Raw genomic sequence first — 27,321 nt, forward strand, 5'->3', positions numbered from 1 at the left:
TGAATCAAGTTTAAATTTACCTGGTTGTGTGGTGAATTGTAGTGTGCAAGAGCCAAATTACATAATTGATCGAAGTGGACGTGCCAATAAACGTCAAGATTCGAAAGCGAGCAGTGGAAAAGTTATCTTCTTGCAAAAGCATTTGCATGGCACACAATAATTCAGAGACTTTGAGTACTGGAAATATACTCAATATACCCAATCTCCAAGAATAATAGTGAGTTGAAACTGTGAAAAAGAAATTAAAATGTGCTGAAGAACAAGTAAAGAAACAATGCAATCGTTTATTATATAAAGTGAAGAATGTTCAAATTAGCAATAAACGTTTGAGGCAACAATTAGTAAAACTTCACAAATTAAAGCAATCTGCTTCCAACGTGTCTAAGAAAGTAAGGGTGTGTGCTTTTTGTGTATTTCCTAGCGTCTTGTTAATGCTTCTTCGCGAGAGCACCTGACACGGTCGTCCCTCGGGAAAGATGTGAGCAACCGGAGAGTCCCGATTCCATTATCAGATTCTCACCCTTTCCTACAGGAATTTCTGTATGTCTGGCAACACTGAAAAATTGAACACCAAGTCGAAGCTTCGCTCCCCACACTTCCTCCCCGTTCACCCCCGAACCTCACCCCGCACTCGCAGTCTTCTCAGCTCTCAACTGTACATACATTTATAAATTAAATTAGAACATAAACGAAAGTTACAGAAAACTACCAAACTGAGAGCGTAATTCATAATTAATTGCAATTCCGATGTTAAATATTAAGGTGTCCGGTTTTTTATTGTCCAGCAGTATATATATCACATCAACCCCTTCGCATTTAACATTTTGAGTTGAATTCAATATGGCGGACGTCCGCTTAGAACACACCAATGTGGACAGTAGCGTGCCCAGGATTTTTGAAAGGGAGGGATTATGTGTACATTTTCAAGTACTCAGTCCTCATTTTGCCATATTTTCCTGCCTTTGACGTTGTTTTCTTTAAAATACTGGACCAAAAGGGGTGGTTATAACCCCTTCCAAACCCCCCCCCACCTTGGGCACGCCACTGAATGTGGATCCCCTAAGCCTGTTTGTATCATGACCAATTGTACCCAGCCTAATTCCTTTACCTTTTATAGGTGTTAAGGGACTTTTGAATCACCCTGTAGGCCCTTATATATGACTTTGTCAACATGAGATCAAGAATTACACACACACACACACACACCTTATATATGTGTATGTATATAAATATATATATTTATTCATATATATATATATATATATATGTGTGTGTGTGTGTGTGGGGGGGGGGTGTATACATACATACATATATGTGTGTGTGTATGTGTAAAGGTAGGTAGGTAGAGGGGGTCTTTGGTAATATTTTGCAGGGGGGCCCAAGATTTGTAGATCCGGCACTGCTTTTCAAAGTATGCGCAGATGTTAATAAAAGTACATGATTTTGTGAAGTTTCACCAAGTATTGTTTTCAATGTGAAGATTTTATCTTGATTTTCTTTCCACAATGATACAACTGCCAGAAACCGAGAAAATCTATGTTTTCTTTGGACAACAAATTTCTGCGAGCATTACACTGTGTGGAAGTTCGTAGGGGAAATGGAAGAAGCTTGTAAATGAAGAAGAACCGAAAGTGTGGGTAGCCTGTGGAAGATGAAGGGAAGACTAGAAGGAAAAACACACCCAAGATAGCTTACATCAGACAAATCGCTGAAGATGTGAATTGCGAAACCTACAGAGAAATGAAGACATTGTACCAGAATCGTAGTTACCATAGTCATTGGGGAAATCAGGCGACGTGATTGGTAGAACGCGGGTTTGTCTTTCCTGCGCGTCACAGCGGGCGCTCAAAACAGCTAATCAGACGGGCATGTTCATGAAATTTGCTCGCGCTCTTATGCTATTGGTAGCCTGGAATAACGCCAGGCACTCGGAACAACCAACCAGACGAGCATGTTCTTGAAATCTGCCTGCGCTTTTATACTGTTGAAAGCCGGGAAGAGCGCTGGTCGTACTTTAATGAAGGACGGAAAAAATGGACAAATGCAACCAAGTAAGAAGAACATAATACATGTAAGTTCCATAGCTTCTTTTGGTGAATACCATACTAGAGCACGGGAAACAAAGAAAGATGGAAAAGTAATGGAAGTAGAGGATGAGTATTTTTTTTAAAAAAATATAGCGTGACAGTGTCACCGGACAACAAGCATTCACAGCGCGTTTCTACAGATATTTATTTTTCTCTGGAATAATGCCAGGCGCTCGGAACAGCCAATCAGACGAGCATGTTCTTGAAATGTACACGCGTTCTTACGCTATTGAAAGCCGGAAAGAGGCCAAAATACACTAAAAGCTTTAGTACAGCGGTTCCCAATTTGTAGTCCGTGAACCCCATGTGCTGGTGTGTGTATATATGAAGCTGTTCATCAAAATCGAGACTCTCCTCTCCGAAACTGGTCAGATTTTAATTAACGTTTAAAATGTCATGAAAAACTGGACTGGAATGGGTGTCTGTTATGTATGCAGTCAAGTCAGTGACGTGCCACCGAATTTCGAAAAAATGGGGCCACGTGCTTCCTTTAGCTAGATTTAGTCCTACATTTCAGTTCTTTCCTGTATCTGGCGTTAGTTGTTTTAGGAAGACAGTCGACTTAGGGGTTTATTATAACCTCAACCCTCGTTAGGAAGGCCACTGAATCAGGCCATTGGTATTTTGACTAGCGGCTAGCGTCAGCTACAGAATCTTGGAGATATATACAAACAGCACCAAACCTGAACTGCCTAACCTACCCACGTATGCCTCTAATAGTGGTTTAATGCTGTTAGAATTAAATAATAATAAATACGTGACGTCATAGCAGTCGCTGGTGACAGTATATCTACAAGTTGCTAGCTACTTGTGGTATTTTTGGATAACTACCCCCACCGATTGGCTTTTATGCATGGACTTGCATCTCATAAGGAATTTTCGTGAAAACCCGGTCCTTTATTTGAGAAAACAAACGAAACAGCACTGTGTCTTGTGACACAACCTTGCTGACACTTTTCATCGCAGTGTAGGCAGTCTTAATCGACACCCACGCACCACCTCCGTGGGTTGTATATTATAGATCCACCGCCCACGACAGAATTGAATTTTGTTTCGCGATTCCGTGAATTGGCAACCTTGCATTTCCAAAGGCCTCCGTTTGCGTACACAAGTGGTCCAACGTCATACATCCCATTCACGAATTAGATTGGGCCAAGCTGTTGCTCCCGATCGAACACGCGTTCTGTATCTTCGTTACACCTTGCTACCTCTGTGTACATAACGAGTGACGTCAGAACTCGGCCCTGGGGACGTAATATATATCGATTTATAGCCTCGACTTGGGGAGCATGCGCTCGGTTAGGAATGGAAGCGAACATGCGACTTCATTCAATTTTCTTCTGTTTCTTTCGAAGTTCCTCGAAACTTTGAACTTGTCATTGTCTGTGTTTGGGCGTGTCTGTGAGGGGAGACAATGTTGAGATTGTCTTTTCTATCTGTTTGCCAATCCTTAAATGTGATTTTTCCTAGGTGTCGCAAGTTTTGAATTATTGGTAAGGACATAGTTTGTTGTGTACACTAGCTTCGAATTTAGGGATTGGCTTAGGGGTGGCCACAGACCCAGGCCTTGCCGTGCAAAGCTCTAGAAGTGGAAAGAAAATTGCCTAAAAGAAGCAAGATGGAAAAAAAAACCCGAGATATTTGAAATGTGGCAAATATAAAAAAAATAGACTAAGCTTTTGACCTAGAAGTTATAACTAAAATTGTATGCGAGTGGCAGCGGGGGGGGGGGGGGGGCGGAGACCCACGGAGTTGTTAGCTCCAAGTCTTTACCGGGTATCGAACCCTCCACATATGTAAATTCGGGCTTGTGTGTAGGTATATACGGTTCAGTTTACTGATCTCAGTTTCGAACTTATTTCGAAGTGTAGGGATTATATATATATCTCCTAGGCGGATAAAAATTGACAAGCAGAGGTAGGAATTCCCCCCCCCCCCCATCCCCCTGCAAACACTACCCTGAGCATGTCCATAGATATACTTGGGTGATGTAATCTGGACACTGAAAGCGGATAGGCCGAGTAATTTAATCGATTCATATTTTACGTTGATTGATTGATTTGCTTTATTTTACTTTGCTTTTCTGCCTTTTTGGCTAATCGCGAGGATGAGAATGGATGGTGATAGGGTGGAAGAAGGGACAGTCACAAACACACATTAACAATGTGACCCCACAGAGGATTACACTGGCTGTGATTCCAGACGCCATAGCCTCGTTATAATCTGCAAAACGTAGTACAGGGTGTACTATGTGGAAGAGGGGTTGACATGCTACACCCCTTTACCCCCCTCATGTTTTACGTAAATTGCTACGAAATTAGTTGAAATGTCAGGAGTACAGAGTTCGAATCCCGACCTGGGCATGGGTGTTCTTTGTGAGTGTCCCTTCATCAATTTAATCAAAAAGTGACAGAAAAGCAACGCTAAATAATAAAAATTGAATGTAATTCATCATTGAGACCATTCCTTCAGTTCGAGTTTTTGTTTTAAATCCATTTTATGCATGGATAAACTAATCAGGACTGGACCTACAGTTTAAAGTAAGATCCCATGACTACAGGATTCGAACCCGGGACCCTTTGATGTACGGCGTTACCATTGCGACACAGGGAGGAGGGCGGCAAGTAATTTCCTACTAAGTTGTAGATTTTTTTGTTTGCTCTTCGAAAATCAAGTAGCTACACGCATGGACGTCCGCAGGATTTTTCCAGGGAGGGGCAAGGAAGGTATTTTTTCCAGGGGGGAAAAACAAGGTAAATTTTCCCAATAATAGTGTTGTTCCCTCAAAAAAAATTGCTTAAAATTTGAATTTATCATATTCATGCAATAATTAAGACATATAATTGTGGCTGAAATGAAATTATATGTGACAAATATATAATTTTTGGTTGACTATCATTTTCCAGGTGGGGCAACGGCCCCCCTTGCCCCCCCTTCCGGACGCCCATGGCTACACGTGTTGCTATGTAAAAATTAGAATTGCAACAAACCATGCAATAGTCATGTCTAAGCCAAAATATGAAGTATGGTAAGACGTGTGCATTTGAAGGGAGAGATGAAATTATTATGCAAACAAACATACACGTAAGTAGATTCCTTGTGGAAGCATCGTGCGTGTTCAAGGTTAACGGGTTGAGTAAAGTATGTTAATTAACGAACGACTTGCATGCATTTCCTATCTCTTTATTTCCAACGTGAAAAACCTCATTCAATTGTGAAAACCTTGGGTTTATTATTTTTCCAGTGTAATGAATGTCCTTGCAATAATAATGTATTAAAACCAAAAGGTTGAAGAAAGCCCGTATTAGAGTTTACTAACCTGTAAAAGTGTGTGTGCTTTTTGTTTTTATTTGCCTTGGTTTGTCATTAATGGCGAAGAATAGAAAATGTATTCTTAAATCACGTTGCGAAACGAATGTACAGTTGCGAGGAAAAGTACCATACAAATTTGATTTTCTCTGATCGCTAGTTTTGAACTGTAATAAAACCTTAATATACTTTCTCATTTAATCGAACAATCGAGAGCTTCACACTCATGAGATAATAATTTAATTTACTGACACGCCTATTTTTGCTTCTTATTGTACACTCTGTTCAGATAAAGTGGCACATACGCCAACTGTCCAACCTTATAAAAATATGTCACTTTGTGTGAACATGGGTGTACATATAATTCATAAACATAGCCAGGATGATTGTAATTATTATGCAGTGACTTGTCATTATACAGGGTGTATCAAAAAGAGTCATCCAATTTGGCAAGTCTATATATCTGAAACAAATAAACATATACAAATATTTTTTTTTTTGCCCATGAAAGTGAAACTCAAAAAGTTTTTGTTGCCTCTTCATAGGTGTTCAATATGCCCCCCGTGAGATACACGGCATATGTCCATACGGTATTCAAATTGTTCCCAAACTGCAGCTAGCATGTCTTCAGTTACAGCTTCCACAGCTGCTGTTATGCGATGTCTCAGTTCATTCATTCTTCTTGGTAACGGAGGCACATAAACGGAGTCTTTTAGAAACGCCCACAAGAAATAATCGCAGACAGTTAAGTCAGGTGACCTTGGAGGCCAGTAATGTAACGCTGCATCATTTGGTCCAGTGCGACCGATCCATCGTTGTGGAATTTTTCGATTTAAAAATCCCCGCACTTCCCGATGCCAGTGTGGCGGTGCACCATCCTGTTGGTAGATGAAGTCATTCGAATCAGTCTCCAACTGTGGGAAAAGATAGTACTCAAGCATATCAAGGTAGGTTATTCCCGTCACAGTGTTCTCTGCCATGAAAAATGGACCGTACACCTTGGTTCGGGAAACTGCACAAAACACATTCAATTTTGGAGAGTCCCTCTCACGTTGTGCAACTTCATGTGGTTGTTCCGTTCCCCATATTCTCACATTATGGCGGTTGACCTTTCCACTCAAATGGAAGGTTGCCGCGTCACTAAACACTAAGCGTTGAACAAAACTGTCATCGTCTTCAATCTTGCCAAGAATGAAATTACAAAACTCCATACGTAGTTCCTTGTCGTCTTCACAAAGAGCTTGTAGTAGCTGAATTCTGTATGGTTTCATGTGTAAACGACGACGCAACACACGCCAGACGGACATCGGGGGCATGTTGAGCTGTCGACCTGCACGACGAACGGATTTCTGCGGACTGCGTGTAAAACATTGACGGACGCGCTCCACGTCTGCGTCGGACACTCGGGGGCGGCTCGGTGATTTTCCCTTACACAAACAGCCTGTGTCTCGGAATTGTGCATGCCATCGTCTAATGCTCTGTGCAGTAGGAGGGTCCACACCATACCTAGTACGAAAGTCACGCTGAACAGTTATCACTGACTCGCACTGCGCAAAACGTAGTACACAAAACGCTTTCTGTTGTCCAGATGCCATTTTCACCAGAACTGAAGTGGGCGTTCACCGTGTAAAACTTGAGATATTCTTCTTTCCAACAGTACGTTGTTCACTCACATATCTGAAAAGACAGACAAGATATTATTGTTTAAAATCGGATGATTCTTTTTGGTACACCCTGTATTTGGAATTGGACAAACGACTGATTATGAATTCGTGTATGAGAGTAATAGTGAAAATCTTTAAATTAAGCAATTGAAACTACTTTGCTTAATTTGGTGTGGGGAGGCGAACTTGGAAAAGTTCAGGAACCACTGTTGAACACGAGCTATACTTGTATTGTACAAAACAGGCGATCTGTTCCTCGGTTGTCTTTAGCTGGGGGGCAATGGGGACGTGTCCTTCTCAATAATTCAAGATCAGGGGACAAGGGGCACGTATGTTCCTGTCTAATAATAAATCAAAACCAACAAGCAACAGTTCTTACATGTAGATCCCTGTACAGTAGTCACGGAAACAGGTAGGTACCAGGAATATACAGCATTAACGATTTGAAAATATGTGGGTTTATTATTTTCAAATTGTTACAAAAAGATGAGCATGCTGAATCTTAACCAGACTATTGTCGAAACCTGGAAGGTATCGAAGTGCACTGAACTTGTAGTTTCAATCAATGACTATTCAGAATACTCAGCCGGATATATCAGGCGCCAAAGAAGCTGAGCAAGATTAAATTCCTGAATTGAAAAAACAAAAACTAAACATCCGTACAAAGCGACGTTAAATTGAAAAAATCGATTAAATGATACCTATATCGTTATTATATTTAATAATAATGAAAATGTAGCTGCTAAAAATAATGACAATAAAAATTTAAGTTAATTCAACGAATATTCTCCTCCATTTTGCCACAATCGAAAAAAAGAGACACCTTTGATTGTCCCCACAAGAATTTGAAGTTACAGACGCCTCTGATATGCTCTACGAAATTACAAAACAAAAGATTTCTGCAGCATGATATTGAATCCAGTATGCTCAGCTCAGCCTTCAATAGCGAATGTAACACAATTGTTACAGACTGGTACCATTGTTTTGAGAATATTACCCATTAACATCGAATTACTACTGACTACTTCCCTGGAGTAGCCATTTCCTTTGTTCATACTGGCAAGAAAAACAGTTTCGTTCTTCTTACAGCTGAAAATATTGGTCATTATACCAAAGAGAATTAGAACTACTTTTCTCTGATTACGGAAGAATCGAAGTAATGATTCATGATAAGTAAGAGAATGGAAAAATCAATGGCGTGCCTAGGGTTTCCCTAACGTGGAATATGACCGTAGTCATGTAGTCAGTCCTATATTTTACCATGTTTTCCTGCATTTGATGTTCTTTTCGTAAGAAATGCCAGTTTAATGAGTAAGGGTTATGGCCCTGCCTACCCCTCTTAGGTACGCCACTGAGCGAAGTGCTAAAGGGAATGGAAGTATCAAGATGTAATTAACATGTAAATGCATTGTTTAATTAAAGACCCGAAGTTGCTAAGAAATGTGGGCACATCAAGTTTTTATCCAGTGTCTGTAATATCAAGCATGTGCCCCATTTGTTAACAGCATGTTGACACGAAAAATATACAGGGTGATTCAAGCCGTGAGGATGAAATGTACGCACTAGTAGAAGCAAAAAGTCTCTGTAAAAATGGGATCGCAAATAAACCGTTTGCGAGTTAATTGGGAATGCATGGATGTATTGTTAGGATCCTCTGCTGATGTGGTGACGCACCGGAACATTTTTCTTTAACTGTGCGGCGGCATCTAACTCGAAGATGTGGTCGACAATGGATCGCTCCGAGTGGGTCACATCATCTGACTTGAATCCTTTGGATTTTTGTGTCTGGGGTCACCTGAAAAGCATCGCGCACAGCTCTCCCACTGAGACAGTTACAGCACAGGATTGAGGTTGTCTGTCACCGATTTAGAAACGAACGGGGTATGTTTGAAATAATTCGGAACTCAGTGCTAATGAGAAGAGTACAATGTTGCATACGGATGCAAGGACAGTGTTTCGAATAACTTCTGTAACACAGTATAACATGTTACATCATGTACGTTTTATCTTTGACATTTGGTTCTCCACTAGTACTAGTGGTATTACTACAGCACCTAATGTACACCTAGTTGACAAGTGTGCAAGGAGAAAAGTGCACGATGATCATGGGTAAACATGGCAGTGGCGGATACTAACAATACATACATTATTCATTCATTCCCGGTTATCTCGCAAATAGTTTATTTACGGACTCACGTTCAGGGAGTGTTTTTGGCTCCCTCACAGTTTTATTTAACCATTTATGAACCATCCTGTACAAATGAAAACACAAACAACTTTATGCAGGAATAGGCTAATTGGGATCCGAACCACTATGTGCGTTCATCGGACATCGAACTCAAGATTCCTTGATTACAAGACGACGAAGTTACCGCAACTCATCGGGGAGGCCCATAGAAATATACTAGTGTCCAAAATTAAAGCAACAAACAGAAATCCTTTCCTCGTGTGATTTTTTTTTGTTGATAAATTTGTCAAGTTTAACCTGTTGCTATCGTGATTTTTTTGTTGATAAATTCTGGCAGGGGTGCCCACAGGGGGGTTTTATGGTGCAGGTTGCGCCATCGAGATTTGGGGGTGGGGGTATTTTTTCCGTTCAAATAATATAAAATTCAAAAGCATTTAATCCAATAGATGAAGAAATGAAAGTGTTTAGGGTATTATCAAAAGGGGGGGGGAGTGGGTATCGAACTCCTATTTATTAGGCCTTAATTGACACGTGGGTTCCGAGGGGGATTCCGAATTAAACTTTGGGGGGACAGTATACAACTCTAGGTCTTAGAAAATGGCGAGTACTTTAGTTAGAGGGGGATTGAGCATTAAATTGAAGGGGGTATCCAATTCTTGTGTATTCCTATTGTCTTAGACTGTTGCGGAAATTCTGGTGTGAAGACTGAGAATTATTTTTTTGGAGGAGGCAATATCTACTCTTCAATATTAACAGTAAGTCTAAAATTGGCATGAAATTTTGGTGGTAGGATTGAGTATGAAATTTAAAGGGGGAGATAGAAAGCTCTTGATAAAGTGTTAAATCTTAGATTGTCAAGGGATTTCTGTAGTGGAGAGTGAGTTCGAACATTACATTTTGGAGACTGTATTTAGCGATAAGGCATCCACACGTTTTCGACCCCGAATGTGCCAAAGGAAAAGCTGGAAAAGGATCTTAAGAAAGTATTGACACCCCATTAAATTAATATTCTTCAAAGCCTGCAAAGAAATGGATGTAAAAATTTTCTTCCTCGCAATAATTTGTTGCTACGATGTGTGTTTGGCGCTTTAATGAGATGAATATGAAGTTTTTACACTAAATCTGCATTACAAGACGAGCAATATTCTCGATTGATTGGTTTGGTTTTTAAGTCCACTTTATGCACTCTAAGGCTAATCGGGACTGAACCTACAGTTTAAAGTGGGATCCACGCAATATTCTCGATTATGATGAACTATTTTTGGGGTTGTCTTGAGGGATGGCACCCCTGTTTAGGGAGGAGGGGCAGATCAATTATAATGTTCAGTAAAGCTAAGAAAAAAGTTACTTTCGGTAGACACGATGTCGTAATTAAATATTTTGTGGGGATTACGATATGGTTTAAGGGCGCGAATGATATGATTTGGGGGAAACGCATGACATGTTTTTTTGGGAGGTAAATATTACTATCACCTGATCGTATCATGTGGTCAAATGGACACACGGGAAAGAATTTCCGTTTGTTGCTTTAATTTTGGACTTTAGTGTATATAGTACCTACCTAGGTACATGTGACAAATTTATACTACTCCATACTGCTATATTGAAATTGTGGAAACTTATTAGCGGTAAGATTCATGAGCAAAATAACACATTGAAAAAGTACAATTTTCCCAGAAGTCGTGTGGTTTTGTTTACATTAACTTCATTCTTAAAGTGGATAGAGAATAGTTATCTTGTACGTAGAACTCTGAAGCAGGAAGGGCCAGTCACCGTCTGCACCGAAGGTAGCAACACAGAATAGACTTCTTTTGTGCGAAAGATGCATATGCATCAGGCATGCACTCTCCCCATGGGACAGAAAACGCGAGGCCCTGTGCGAACCTGTAAAAATATAGACTTCCATTTCTCGTAAAAATTCTACACTTAAATGAACATGATTATTACTGTAGTATTGCGTAACTTGGCAGTATGTAGAGAACAAGGAAAACAATTTCTCGTGACACTTGGATGCTACATTCACCCGAAACACATTGTATTAGCCCTATGTTTGTATGAAGTCGTGCACAGTTCTACAGAAACTGAATCATGCTAGCAGAGAAGCGGAAAGGATTAAACTTAACCATTTCGCTCAATTCATATATTTCCGAACTGTATTTGAAGGTCGTAAAACACATTTCGAAAGTGCCTTTCTGACTTTTAAAAAACGAATCATATCTGTCCTCTTTTTAGCCTTTTAGAATTCAGTTTCACATTTACCGGAAGTGCGAGGTACGTACGACTGTAAACGCCGCATACTCATGGGCCATGGCGATAGTTTTGTTCTACGCTTCTCCGTGGCTCCAAACTCCACGACTGAGCAGTTTTTCTACAATAACTAACCTGGCAAACACATTGAAGGGCTGTCCTTATGATTCTTGTACGTACCTACCTCGTGGTCTTCTCTTTTTGGGTAATTTCTCGAATTCTGGTTGACTTGATGCATTTTCCAGGTCGCCGTAGCAAGCAAGTTCTCATAAAACGACTTCAAATGCGAACAGTTAGATTGCAACGGAGCGGAACCATTTTTTACCCTTTCTTTCCCATGCTTAACGTAAAGAAGTAACGGTATCAGTCTTAACATATTTCGGATGTTCGAAATTAATTTCAACGGATTGTTCTTTAGCAGTGGTGGCGATTAGGCGGGGGGCGGTGGCAAATGCTAAACCTTATTTACAAAGGGAAATATACTGTCTTTACCCCCCAGTTTTGGCACCTTGCCCCCCCCCCTGTTTTGGAACTCAATCGCCGCTACTGTTCTTTAGCTTTTATTTTCTTGTGAAAGCAGTGTTACCAGTGATGCCAATAAAATGGGCAAGATGAAACCTAAATATTGTGAGTCAGAATGGATGTTATTTGATACATCGACATTAATAGTAGCGAAGGATGCATGTTTATTGTCTTTGTTTTATGCTATCAGAGTTTAAAGAACTGAAACACAAGCCAAACAAGCAGTCGACAACCACTGCGACCTCTGCAACAGGATGCACGAGAAAAATCCATGAAAATACTTATGGACAATTTGCCAAGCAATACTTCTGTGTATCTCAGTTGCAATGAATTGTGTATTTGGTAATTATATTTTCAACAGAAATATACACTTTTTTCACTGATGGCACACCCAATTCCCAACCATAACGTTCCAAATGCAGTTATGAGTATGTTTGGTCCAAATTAAGAGGACTTTTGGACCTACTGTATAAGTTCGCCACAAGCAGTTATTCATATTGTTAATCAGAATTTATATAACCCTACGTTTGCCCGCATAAAAGTTGTGTGGGGAAAGGGGTATGGTAGGCGTGTCCAAATGGGAGTTGGTAGACGTCATTTTTTGCTTAGTATTCCGAAAAAAAAACATCAAAGGCGGAATAAATGGCAAAATGAGGACTGACTAATAAAGAAAGAATGTGTAATCCCCCTCCTCTTTCAAAAATCCTGGCACGCCACTGTATGCAGATGACACATAAGTTTGTGAATTGTAAATAATTACATTTTCTACAATATCTCTTAATATTTTCTTTTGTCTTCTCTTTTAGCCTGAATTATATCTTTGCACGCCCATCAAAGTGGACACTGAAAAATCATATTACATAGGTAAGTTACTATCTAACTATTGTGTTCATATAAATCCAGAATAAAACATGTTATATGCTCGTACAATTATAGTTTCAAAAGTATTGCATGCTGTAGATTTTCTTTTAAAAAAAACTAGTTTATTTCACAAAGGCCTTCAATGTTTAAGCAAGTCCTCTATTCTGGTCAGGACTCGGGACACCATTGCTCATGTATCTGGTTACTTGGGCGACCTCATCAGAAACACCCAATGGGATAATTACTTCAGTTTTGGGAACAAGTGAAAGTTTGGCAAGCTATGTCAGGAGTGTATGGTGGGTGGAGAAATAGTCCCAATCCATACTTTTCCTGATTGTCCCTGCCACACAGGCAACATGCAGCTTTGTGTTGTCTTGCTAGATTGAGGGCACCAGCTGAGATCTGATCTGACTAATTTGTTCTTCCATTCCATACTTTTCAGAATATAAAAATTATTGCTCACAGTGATAGCAATATTTGGATGGGTTGGACCAACCTATAACCCACAGTATGCAATACTTTTGAAATAACACTCTTATGTTTTATGTTACACAGATTTAACATAACCAAGTTTCAGACTGTAAACATGTAAGTTGTACACGGGAGGTAATTGAGATCTTCATCATGAAAATGGAGGAAGCTGGATTAATTTGCCTAATTTCTTTAAGTTGTATCAAATGAACTACACTAGCAAAAGGAAAATAATCAATCATCAAGGATTTTTAGTACTAATATACTTTGCTAACAAGTGCAAAAAGTTGGAAGCAGGAGAAATACTGAAGGATTTGAATTTGATTTTAAAATTGTGGGAGCGTCAGCACTTAGGCTATTTTGCTCCCGTCACATTATACGGGGGCCAGCCCCTTACCATTACAAATGACAACTCTAACGTTGCATAATTAAAAATCTTAAAATGTTCTGACTTCTGTTAAAACCTGAGGCTGTCAACAGGCACTCAGCACACACAAGGACAAAAAACAGGACAATACACACAAAATTATACTGGCCATAGTGCCAGTCGCCAGAGCCTCGTTAGTCTTTAGTCCAGGGTGCACTACGTGGAAGTGAGGTTGACTTTTGGGCGCCTACGTGGAAGGTACCCCTTACACCCCAAATACTGAAGGTAAATTTTATCTACAGTACTCTTGTGAAGTTTAGTGTTACAGTTGGATTCAATAGGCAGTGCGAAATATGTTAAAATTGAATAGTATTTCCAAATGTCACTGACATTTAGATGCCTCGCAGTTCACACTTTTGAATGGAAAGTCTTGAGATATTTAAGAACCTTATCCTTGTTGAAAGTAATTCTATCATCTTTACTTTAATAGTATTTCATATCCATATTTCCAAATGTGACACACAACTATAAAGATTTGTAATTAGCAATCCAAAATAAGGTTTTTGATACTGTATATAAGGGAATTCAAGTCCAGAGTATTCACACACTCATTCTCGTCCTGAATGTTTTGATAAATCTTAATTGGTTCCACGACCAGGATATTTTCAGTTGGTCCCATCCACACACAGAAATATTCCTGCACGTTTGCTCACAGATGCACCTGATATTTTCACATCACCCATGAACACACCCACGCATACTGAAATTGTATTATGTACTTACCAACAATGGTCTGGTTTTCACAGCTACAACATTTCAGTTTGGTTTCCCAGATCTACTGAATATCGTTCAAGGGATGGACCACGAAATTAAAATGCTACAATATAAAGAATATTGTGGTATGTCATTAAAGGACATTGACAATTTATTTCACTTCTCCGTGAAAGGAGAGTGAAGAAGTACATAGATGAATTTCAGGACATTGCACATATAAAGTTATCAATGGTCACACTAATTAAATCTGAATATTAAAAGTAACCTTTTTTGTATGTACGTATTGCGTGCATTGTAGAATTATTTATCTTGTAATTTACGGCTGTTACAAGCATAAAGAGATGAAGGCCCTGTTGTTCGCTGCTGACTTAGTAATATAGGGAAATAGGGAAGAAGAAGTACAGAGACAGCTTGATAGTTGGAATGAGGAAATTAGAAGAGCAAGAATGAAATTCAGTGCAGAAAAGAGTGAGGTGTTAATAACAACAAGAAACAGCCAGAAATGTACCAAGGATAAAGATGGACACGGAAGAGTTGCGGGTAGGGGAGAGTTTCAAATATCTAGGAAGTATAATTGAGAGAAGTGGGAGAATAGATGAGGAGGTAAAGAGAAGAGAACAAAGGGGTGCTGGACTCTATCAAGCGTTCGAAGATTAATATGGAATAGGGATGTACCTATGAAATGCAAGAAGGTAATGTAAAACACATACTATGTGCCAATAATTACGTATGGAGCAGAAACATGGACAGTGACAGAGAGAGACAAAAGAAAGATGCAGGCAGTGGAGATGAAATTTTTAAGGAGTATATTGGGGAAGACTAGAAGGGATAGAGTAAGGAATGACGAGATCCGACAGACAGTGGGGGTTGGTGAAGCTTCAGGACAGGATACATCAGGCACAGATGAGATGGTTCAGACACATGAAGAGGATGGGTGCAGAAAGACCGCCAGTATGAGCTTACAATGCACAAGGTGTGGGAATAAGACCAAAGGGGAGACCAAGATGTCGGAGGAAAGGGCAGAAAGTGGAGAGTTTTTAGGAGAAGAGGACAAGATTGGAACACAGTGGAATGAGAGGAGTGGTGGAAGATCAGAAAAAATGAAGAGGTTTGACTTCTGTGCCGACCCAGCCAGAGGCCGGAAATGGCGAAGGATGATGATGACAAGCATAAAAACACCACCATTGAGACTTCAACCCATCAGTCTGTCCAACTTTTGCATTTGTCAGCATAAACCTGCATTCATGGGCGTAACTTGGGGCTTAACTCTGAGGGGGCAGGTACGAACTTGAGGCTTAAATTTTTTTGGGGAGGTGGCAGAGTCTAAAAGTTTTTCATTCCATAAAAATAGTGTCCAGGATTACTTGCTAAATAACTGTTACATCTGCGAAATTATAAATATTATTATTTATTACCTAAGGTCTTAGGATGTTAACAAAAGTATCCTTAACTTGTAAATTTTAACAAACCTGAAAATTTTGGGGGGCCCTGCCAAAGTTATGCCTATGCCTGCATTCTCATATCAACTTTTTTGATGCATTGATCCCTGGTAAAATTATGGTAGCAAGACAGAATTTGGATGTTGCAGTTTTATTTATTATATTTTTTTGTTGTTAATTTCCATTTTAATCATAATGAATATACCAGTATTTATATAATATATATTTCTATTTTTTTAGTTGGATTTGAGCCCAATGCCACTATGGAAACCGCTCATCACATGCTGCTGTATGGCTGCACAACACCTGGAAGTAATGATCCTGTATGGTAAGTTCCAGTCCACTTATTTAAATATATATTTACAATTAATACATCTCATAAGAGATTGTGCTCAAATATCATCAAATATCAGATACTTTTTGTTTACAGAAATTAATAACCACTAAATTCCATGTGCTTTTAGCAGCAGACACCTTCATTCCTTTACTACAAAGTACCAAGATTGTTTTATTGAGAAATTTATTATTTTTCATTGAAAGTCCAATAGAAGAAAAAGTGGAAAAATTTGATATCGAAAAAAATATGCCCTAATATGTATCAGTAAAGGGTGAGTACCTAATATCTGATAGGCAAATGTAAAGAGAAAATCAAATACTCCCTCTGTCCCATAATTATAGTCCGGGATGCCAAAATGGTAGTACAGTAGTACAGGAATGACAGACGAAGAGGCAGATGGAAAGCACAATTTGTACTGATCCTTGAGTAATAAAGTTGTATGACTCATTCCCATGTTTCATGGTCTCCTTCTGTATACACCAGTGTCACAGTTTGAATATCGGGCAATTATTATGAGATAACAACCAAAGGTGTACCGGATAATAATTATGGGACAGAGGGAGTAATAAATTACTGAAGAAAGAAAGATTATATTTATTGTACAGTACAATGTATGAAGTTTAAGGATATATAGTATGTGACCAGGGAAAGGAGAGCAAAAATAATTGCTTTTTGTGTGTGATTGATTTGATTATACCGTGCGTCCATTTCGATCTGCAGCCGAGAGATCGGGAGAAGCGTGGCGGGCGGCACTGACGGAGATGCCGACATTTGTGGCCTGAAATGCTCGCTTATTTTTATGGACATATGCAGACATTTATATAAATATTGCAAAACGAGCACTAACCTGTGTTATAAGAGTATGGTTTTAATTTTAGTAGCTTAGTGACTGTATGTGCCGATGATTTTGACACGCCCACCTCTTGTGAAACACGGCGTAGAGGTTTGTTTGGAGAACGTTCTAACGCTGCACCAATATCATCGAGTTTTGCTTCAGTTAGAATCCGTCGTTTTTGCTTAGGTGTTTTAAAATTTAACGATACAGTTTCTCGTAATTTAAGGACAAGATGTCTAACCGTATCTCTGTGTGGAGTTGAAACGCATGGGAATTTCTGTACAAATTACCTACACACGTCTCGACACAAGTTTGTTTTCATGTAGGTACGTGTCATACATAAAAAAATCTTTGTTCTAACGTGAATCTTGCGGCTGGCATTCCAATCGTCTCACTGACACGTCACACATACACACTACAATAACACAAACAAGTAACTGCAAGTAACCAAGAATAACACTCTTGCGCACAGTACGAAATTAACACGCTCTTGGTTTACATTGCTCGCCACTATATTTACAACTCTGTCTTCATCTAGTCGCGAAGGAACAAAAAACTCGAGCTCGGAGATTTCGGATTGCAAGGAAGCTCACGAACACTATTGACTTTTAACGGTTTCTTCTACAGCGTAATCTTGATACAGTGTTGCACATTCAAAACCTCCAAACGATCCCCATCGGCACAAAACTCTTTCAAGGATATAAACTTAAGCAGGACGTTACTGGTCAAAACTATGATTAAAATGTTTTATTATCTGTGGCTCTTAACATCGTTTCTAAAGCGTATTTTTTTGTGTATAAAAGAGCAGAACTTGGATGAATTACAGAACTTTTGCATGTTATAACACAGGTTAGTGATCGTTTTGCAATATTTATATAAATGTCTGCATATGTCTATAAAAATAAGCGGGCATTACAGGCTGCAAATGTCGGCATCTCCGTCAGCGCCGCCCGCCACGCTTCTCCCGATCTCTCGGCTGCAGATCGAAATGAACGCACGGTACTTGGGTCCTCATAAATTGACACTTTATATCAGAATTCAGGGAACAATCAAGCAATAGAAGCAACAAGGTCTCTTTCTCGATATAGGGTTCCATGTCTGCCATGGCATCTAGCATAAGAAACAGGTGTTCAAATATCTGATATCCGAAATTTGGCCTCCTTATGTATCTGATATTAGGGGACTGCGTCTACACATATATGTGTAATGCCATACAAAGCTTCGTAGAACTCTTAAACCAATAAAAACCTAAAGTAAACATTTCCCACTTTACATTGTGGATTTCAAATACTAAACTCTTATTACTCTTATCAGTCAGAAATGCACGTGAAAATAAGATTACAAAAAACTCCCCACTAGGATATTATATATATTTTTCACAAAAGAAAACTACAAAAGCACCCAGTCATCTCACACAAAGAATGATGCTATTGTGACACTTACTGTCACGCAAATGTAACACTTAGTTGGCGAGAAAGAGTGGTATCCGATATTACGGGACTATCCAATAATCAACCTCTTTCCCTTAACTTATACGATGCCAGAGGTTCTAGGTTTGAATCCTTGCCTGGGCATGGGTGTCCTTTCATCAATTTCATCACATCATCGCTTATGTGGGAAAATAAAAAATGTGGAAATATAAGTTTAGAATGTGTCTTAGTTGCTTGGCAAAATTTCACAGTATAAAAAGAACTAATTTCATAACATACAATAAATGAAAGACTTAATATGTGATAAATCCTATTTAGAGCATGGTAAATGTGAATGTATGAAGTCTTAAATAAAACTTACACCATGAACGATTCTGTTTAAAAATAATAAATTAATGATTCTCAGAGAGTTGTGTAAAAGATTTCTAGTGACTAAAAGTTACTTATTTTATTTCATCATTCCTTTATATACTTTCAGGGACTGTGGGGAAATGTCAAAGAAGGTTAAAGGAATGGATTCATCTAGTCCATGTGGAGAGGGCTCCCAGGTAAAATACATCACTATTGTTATATATTTTGTATTTTTAATACTAATCCACTTCGAATATTTACAATCATTCCCAAGAATGCATTTGTTAGCTTTGAAATTGTTAATTATTCCACAACTACAAAAGTGATCAAATTCAGCACATAATGCACGCCACTTCAAGATTTGCTTTTGTAAATTCTTGATTGGATAAGTCAACTCGAACTTCATTGATTGTTCCAATAGAACTTTGTTATCAATTACTGATATCCATTTGTATATAATGTGATGTTATGATATCTATTTGTTTGTAGTGCAGATTATTCAGTCAAGTTAATAAGATGGTTGAAAGTACAATATTGATAAAATGTTATGGTCATTGACTACCAAATGTTATGTTAAGGTCTCTTGTCATTAAATGTAACTATCATTTTATTCTTTGCAGGTAATTTATGCTTGGGCCAGAGATGCACCACCTCTTGAACTGCCTCAGGATGTTGGTTTCCGGGTGGGCAAGGACTCTCCAATTAAATATTTGGTACTGCAAGTCCATTATGCTACTGTGGATAAATTTAAAGGTAAAAATTGTAGATGGAGTTTTATAGCTAAAGTTAGGGGTGGACAGATAAGTAATTTTTGCCGATACGAATCAAGTACCAATGTAAAATTTGCCAATACCGAAAACCAACATTCTACCTATCCGATACAAAATTCCAAATGGTCCTTGAAGAACCTGAATGGTTCATTGACCTGCTGAATGAATTTATTACAACATTACTTCAGTGCAAAAAAGCTGCATATTTAGACATTTACTTTAAAGAGAAAGTAGGGTGTGGGGATTATATGTTAATATCCATAGAAATTGTAACAAAAATGGCAGAATATTGCACTAAATTATAAGATATTTATAGATATATCAGATTGGTAATTTTACCGATACACCTATAGACTACCAATCAATCTGTCCCATCTCTATCGAAATTGTTAATCTTGAACCACTGGTTTTGCAAATAGAGCAGATTACACACACACACAAATCCATGCAGAGAGAGAAAGATATATGTAAGCCAAGCGTCAAGTTAACTTTGCAGCAGGTTTGCACATATGTAGATCCAAACGTGCACGCAGAATATAGTTCCACTATTCCGACACAACTGCATACTTGCAAGAAAACAGTTATTTAATTTGTAAAATACAGACAAAATAATACATTCATTAGCAGGTATGGACTTGATCGGTTGCAATCACTGTGCAGACGAACTTGGATTCGCAGATTCGCCAACTGGGATCTCTATTGCGCTAAAGAATCACGGAAGCTCAAGAGCGAGTCGAGCAAGACTGAATACGTTGCAGAGCACGTGGAATCTGTGATACCAGTGTTGCACATCCCACAACCCTATGTTTGTTGTGATTAATAATCGTGCTATACACCGGCGAGAATATCCTGTTCAGCATGCGGTTTTACCCGAGTGTTATTTTGGGCTTCATCCGAAGGGAAATGCTCTTCAAAGTCAAGCAAGTTGTTTTAAATGCATAATCCTCCTTGCGGCAACAAGATCAAAGTAAAACAGGGCATGAGGTGATTTGCCGTCAATGTACGTACAAACTGTATCACGGGTGTTGAATGATTTGCAGTTTGAATTTAGCAAGAGGAAACAATTGTTTGTTGTTTGACGACAAAAGAATCTCCGCAGTATTAAAAGATATTGCCGTGAGAAGAAACATGTTTATTATTTGGACAAGATGTGCTTCAACTCAGTGGGGGGGGAGGGGGTCGTACATTGAATCAAACATTGAAGGATACCACCCTGCAAAACCACAGGCAGGGCTGAAGAAACCGACGAGAAAGTGAGAGGGGAAGGGGGAGGCTTATTGTTTCACCCACTGGCGGCAATGAAAGCTTTGTTGAAGGTGCATATTTACTGTTCCGTGCAAAGAAAGGGAAGGGTGATTATCAGCCAGAAATGGAGAGAGCAAGATGTGAATCCTGGTTTGGTGAAGTGATGATTCATAAATTGAAACCAGAGTAATAGCAACAGCCAATGCACCTGATTGTATATATCACCAATAACAAATCATGCTTTTTTTTTGGTGGTATAACTTGAAGTGTGTGTGTCTTACAGTAACGGATGTATTGCAAACAAAGCAACCAAGTTTTTCATAAATGTATTTCTTTCTAAACCAAAAACAATAATTTGTCAATAAATTCAAGAGGGGTTTATCGTTGTTTACTTTTATCTTTTTTCTTTTTCTTTTTGTGTGCTTGAAATATACACACATGCTCTCATGTTTCGAAGATATTTCGCACTTATATTAAGTAATGACACATTTGAAGGGCCAGGGGGAAAAACGATGAATGTTCATTCGAGACAATTTGCCAGGAAATGAAAAACAAAGTATTTCTTTCCATAAGAACGTTAATATATGCCAAAATAATAATGCGTTTTTCAGGCACTTCTCATCGTTTCCCAACCAAGGCCGTTCTCATTCTTATAGTACAGCTTCTGAACTATCAGATGGCGTTGCGACCTCAAAATGGGCGAAAAATCGACATTCATCGATTTTCCCCCTGGCCCTTCATTTATTAAGTAATCTATGTGCAAAAAGTACTTTTAAAATTGTATGTTCCAGGAGACAAAGAGAAGCAAAAATACATTCTGCTTGACATGCATGCAGGTTTTGATGTGTTGTGCAGTTGGCAATACTGTGGATTTTCTAAGTGTCTGCAATGTAAGCAGCTCAGCAGTTGAGGAAAGACTGGCACGGAAGATTCTGAGCTCAGTTCTCGTTCGGATTGATACATAAAACCTGCGGCAAAGTTAGCTTGACACGCGGCTTAGATAAACATTCTTTCTATTAGATACACATTATTCCTATTAGATACAGATATATTTTCTTTCCTTCAGTTATTTTCTGTCTCTTGGGCTAATTTCAATGCTGAGGATGAATGATGGAACACGGTACATCTATGAGTTAATTAAGAAGGTTAATACTCCAGAACTCTGGCCTCATAGCACATTTGCTAACCACTCCCACAACAGAGACCAGCTCACACACACATGCAATTAGATCTAGAGCCACACCAATCAACTAATTATAGAGTAAATCAGCCAGTTATGAATGATCATGAAATTTTACAGAGGCTAATCATGCTTTTACCCTAAATATATACAGTGCTTTTCATGGTCGAGTTGGCCGTGGAGCGACAGCTAGCACACTGGGAAGCAAGAGCATGTCTGCCAGCAAAGTGGATGCAACATCCACGTAGCTGGAACCGCTAGCTATGTAATGAAATAAGTTCATACAATTACATTGACAGTTACAATTAAAATGAGCACGTACCTTGCTACAAGAGGTGTTGAAAATGATGTCCTCCTACATCCACACATTTACGGCATTTTTAGGAAATTTTCACTAACACGTATCGGTTCCTCTTCCGAAATTGGTTTAGTTTCTCTTGTGATATTTTCTTTCAATTCTTCTAATGTATGGCTTTAGGTTTAAAACCTTGGTAACTCGCCACACAGATGGCATGGAAATGTATGTTAAGAAACAGACAAGGCAAGGCATCAAAAGGATTTTTTCCAATCATGCTCCAACGTCATCTAGTTTCTCCTCAGTAAGCACATGCCTTTGTACCCTTCGCTTCTTATCAAAAACAGACCCTGTTTCCCTAAATTTGTTCACAAGTTTTCGAATACTGTCTCTGTGTGAAACAGGAACATCTGGGAATTCTGCTCCAAAACACATTCTAACTTCCCTACAAGAATTCATAATGTCGTAAGAGTCCTACATTTTCGGTTTACATTGTACTTATAGCGTGACATTACTACACTGCAGAAAAGCACTAGTAATACGCAAACTAAAACAAAACAATCTAAAACACTTGTTAACACCTTAACACTTCACAAAAATGTGCAAACTGGAAACCCGCTATCTGGATGCTGAAGCACTGACACGTTCAGTGCCAAGGTCAGCGTACAGCTGTGGGTCTAAATGCTGGCAGATGCACTCTTACTTCCCGGCGCAAGCATGCCGCTCCACGGCCAACTGGACCGTGAAAAGCACTGTACCTTACATGTCATAAGTACAAGAGATGAATGAAAAGTAATGCCCTCCAGCTTTTCCTTGGTATCTTTACTTTCACTTCAGTTTCTGAGATTAAATTGCACTGTTAGAATTCAATTCTAATTGTTATAGAGTCATTAAAACACCATAGAATTCCTAGAATTTGTACTCCTATTGACAGTCAAACCAGTTAAAGGAGTAAACATGATGCAAGGTTGTTTTTGTGCATAGAATGTTGTTTTAGGAAGTTTAGATTGTTTTTCAATAAGCCCCTAACAACACTAATTCTCTCCTGATTGTAGCTCTTGAAATGAAGGCAAATAGTGATATAACAGGCAGGAGGGGGGCTATTATTTCAGATGTAGTGGCAGTTGCTATAGTGTCATTAATCTGCAACGACATTTCCCAATGTGTATTGCATATGTAAATTTAATTTGTAACTGTAGCATTTAAAAAAAAATAAAAATTTGATCAAAACATAAGAGTCATGACTGAATTAATTATTCGCTGATCTGACATTAATGGCAATAGAAACTTACATATAGGCGAGTGATGCATTTTTTTTTTCCAGATGGGACTACGGACGATTCTGGTATCTTCCTACATTACACCGAAAGACCGTAAGTAACAATTTCTATTGCATTGTGTAACTAAACAAATAAGTTCTTATGATTATGTAGATATGCAATTACTAGGGGCATGCATATTTCGTTTTTGACGAAAAAACGAAATTTGAAAAAAACACATTGTAGTGTTAATTTTTCATGTTTTTGAAAGGTGTGAGATGCATTTTGTGACCATGTTTTGTCACGAAATAATGCGAAATGAACTGCAAAAAGCGAAATTAACTCTTAAACACGAAATTTAGTGTTTATTCACCGACGCGGCACCTTCTGAGGTCTGAATTATCCTGAGAGTTATGCAATTCCAGGAAAATTGATTAATTCTGCTTTAAATATTGGAGAAACAAAAATTGACTCCTTTACACAGAAATAAACTTAATACTCGGATAACTACATAAATGGGCTATTAGAAGTGAAATGTTAATTCTGTGGAATAAGTTTAGTTTTTAAATCAAATTTAGGATTATATTCACAACTTTAAAACCAAAATGTCTTTTTATATACCACTTTTGATCCAATTTTTCACCGCTATAACACCGATATTTTATTTTATTTACCGCTTTTGAAACCGAAATTGACTCAGTTTTTATACCGAAATTTTGCTTTTTTATTTACCAAAAATATGTGCCTCTAGCAATTACTAAGATAAAAACTTTTGTATTACAAGATTATGGACCTTATTTTCTTTACTTAATCAATTTTCCATTCTAATATTTTAATACATTGTCTTTCTATTTGTATACTGTTTCTATTTACCTTCACTTTCTCTTCTCTAACAATGTAAATTTGCCAACCAAACACTTGTTTAAAAAAATTGGATGCTCCTAAAAGTTATCTGAATAAATGTCATGAATCAGTATGTGTATGTTACGGGGTATATACTGATTTGAATAAATGAAAATTATTATAAACATTAGGCTCATACATGTACTTTAAATGACATGCAGCATCATTTACGCAACCACGGGTGGCACCAGGGGGTGTGAGGGGGTGCTTGCACACCCCTTAACTTTCTTCCGCACCCCCTATGTTCAACTGAAAACACTAACCCTTACAATGTCATATTATGTCATGTCGTCATATTGAGCGCCGAATGTTAGGTACTGAAGTAAGACTGTTATTATTGTATGCAACAGGCAAGCACTGAAAGATGCCTTTTCTGTACTGGCGGCATCCTCTATAAAGATCAGCGGCAGTTTTTTTTTTCTTTCGTCAGCATTGTTGTTATGCATTTTTCTTCTCGTTTCTTCAAGTGGTCTGTTTGTGGTTTTCGATAATTGCCTATAGCTTAATGTGAGTTGTCTTTTTTTTTTCTTTTTCTTTCTTGCATTGTTGATAAACGGTTTATTTTCCTTCTCCTTGTTCTTCCTCGCACTGGAGCAAAAATTTTAGCTGCTTTCAATATCACCAAGTTGTGCTCGGGAAATTATTTAATGCAAGTTGTAACGTGAAGGATGGTTTTCTTGTTAATGTGTTCTATGTATTTGTTCCACGTAACATGTCTAGTAAACGTACCATTTCAGGCTTTTTCAAAAATTGTTAGGAAGAAGCCCATTGTTCGCGAAGAAATTTTACAGTTCGTTATTGGTAATAGTCCAGCAGAAGGGATTTTAACGAAGACGAAGTTGCTGTGCACTTCGCGTTTTGTCCTGTGGCAGACGGAAGATATAATGTACTATGTATTTTGTACCTCCATTAGTTACATTGAAAAGGTTCAAAAATTGTGTTTTAAAGGCAAGGATAATTTAATTTTGTATTTCACTACATAGTTCAGTAAGACTGCAACGTGCATGTGAATGTTTACACTGTATGACTTCTTGGAGTAGAAGACTTAATACATATCATCATGAACGTCCAGGGGGAGGGCAAGGGGGGCACAGCCTCCCTGGAAAATGAATGCCAATATAAAGTTATATATTTCACACATATAATTTAATTTCAGTCAGTAATTTATGGCGATTAGGGGTGCAGTTACCCCCCACTTTTTGCTATTATTGCCCTCGCACTGTGCTAAACCTTATCTACCAAGGGAAAGTAAACTGTCCTTGACCCCCCCCTCCAGTTTTGAAAGTTGCATGTGTGTTTCATGTTTTCCTTACTTTCAACATCACACCCCCTAAATTCCTTTCTGCACCCCTAGATGAATAATCCTGGTGCCACCGCTGTATGCAACATACAAATGCAAAATTTTCATCATAATTCACATAATTTTGTAATTTCATATTCATATTTTGTAATATTTCTTTCTGCTGGTACTTAATGTGCCATTTCATCTGTTTCCCTCAAAACTGTAGTTGCACTGTACTTTTTCTAGTTCCCACTCAGGTGGGTAGCATAATTGTTTCTCTGTGAACATAAAATGGGATAAAAATATGTTGCATTTGAATGTTTATTTGTTTGTTTGTTTCAGGCAAACTAAACTAGCTGGAGTGATTCTTCTTGGTACAGGAGGGTTCATTCGACCAATGACTAAAGAATATATGGAGACAGCATGCAATATAAACGAAATGAAAACAATCCATCCATTTGCTTACCGAACACACACGCATAGTCTTGGTAAGGCCATTTCCTGTACATTGGAAATAATGACAATGACAGCAGAAATTTATATTCATATATGTGTTTGTTTCATTGAACAGAGACCAACTTCAAAGTATGTTTTGAAGTTCACTCTGTACTTGGATAGCAGTGGTGTATTCTCCCATATCATCTGGAATACTGCCAGTAAACAAACTTTTTTTGTGTATATAGAAATTGCTGGAAAATTTGCAGTTGTCAAGACTTCTTTTTTTGTTTCACTTACATGCCTGCATTGGTATTTTATTTCTATTATATCTGAAAATATATAATAAATACATGCAATAAATAAGAATTGTTGCTGTAAACTAGGTAAAAAAGTGACGGTGTTCAGAGTGGTACAGCACAGGCTGTAATGAGAGAAGCAATCTGAAACTTCGCAGATATGCTAATGAAGCAATGCGCTTGCGAATTATGCAACAAAAAAAATAGTTCCAATTCTCGCCACCAGGGTAAAAATGGCGCTGTAAGCAGTCGAAACTTGGTATAGTTACAGGAAAATCACTATAAATCACAGAAAACAATACTCTTTGTAATAAAATATCGCTACAATTTCACTATTCGAATTACATGAACATTACTAAAGGAAAAAGCAACAAGCGTCACCAACAACAACCAGGGAGCTCACACAATGGTTAGGCAATGTCACCGGCTTTGACGTCAGAGTTACGGAAAATTCCACGTTTTGACTGCTTACAGCGCCATTTTTCACCCTGGTGGCGAGAATTGGAACTATTTTTTTGTTGCATAATTCGCAAGCGCATTGCTTCATTAGCATATCTGCGAAGTTTCAGACTGCTACTCTCATTACAGCCCGTGCTGTACCACTCTGAACACCGTCACTTTAATTATAACCACCTGGTATTTAAGTTTTGAACCAATAGTGATACACATACTTCAACATTGTAACAATTTAGTTATTCAGAAGAGTTTAAAATGTTAATATATAATTATTCTGTATCAACTGTACCATATCAAATTACCAAGTTTACTTAA

At 38.3% G+C, this 27,321-nt stretch overlaps 1 protein-coding gene across 1 annotated transcript in view; it reads left to right on the forward strand.

The window, feature by feature from the left end:
- Positions 1-27,321, forward strand: part of Phm (Peptidylglycine-alpha-hydroxylating monooxygenase) — a 63,390-nt gene that overhangs the window by 26,334 nt on the left and 9,735 nt on the right. Inside the window, exons 2-7 of the mRNA XM_083130754.1 lie at positions 12,824-12,881; positions 16,170-16,257; positions 19,010-19,079; positions 19,503-19,635; positions 23,697-23,745; positions 26,159-26,304. Coding sequence (XP_082986880.1) covers positions 12,824-12,881; positions 16,170-16,257; positions 19,010-19,079; positions 19,503-19,635; positions 23,697-23,745; positions 26,159-26,304 — 544 coding nt within the window. The remainder of the gene's footprint in view (positions 1-12,823; positions 12,882-16,169; positions 16,258-19,009; positions 19,080-19,502; positions 19,636-23,696; positions 23,746-26,158; positions 26,305-27,321) is intronic.

Source organism: Lepisma saccharinum, chromosome 11, assembly GCF_977018435.1.
Source record: "Lepisma saccharinum chromosome 11, izLepSacc3.1, whole genome shotgun sequence".
Classification (NCBI taxonomy): domain Eukaryota; kingdom Metazoa; phylum Arthropoda; class Insecta; order Zygentoma; family Lepismatidae; genus Lepisma; species Lepisma saccharinum.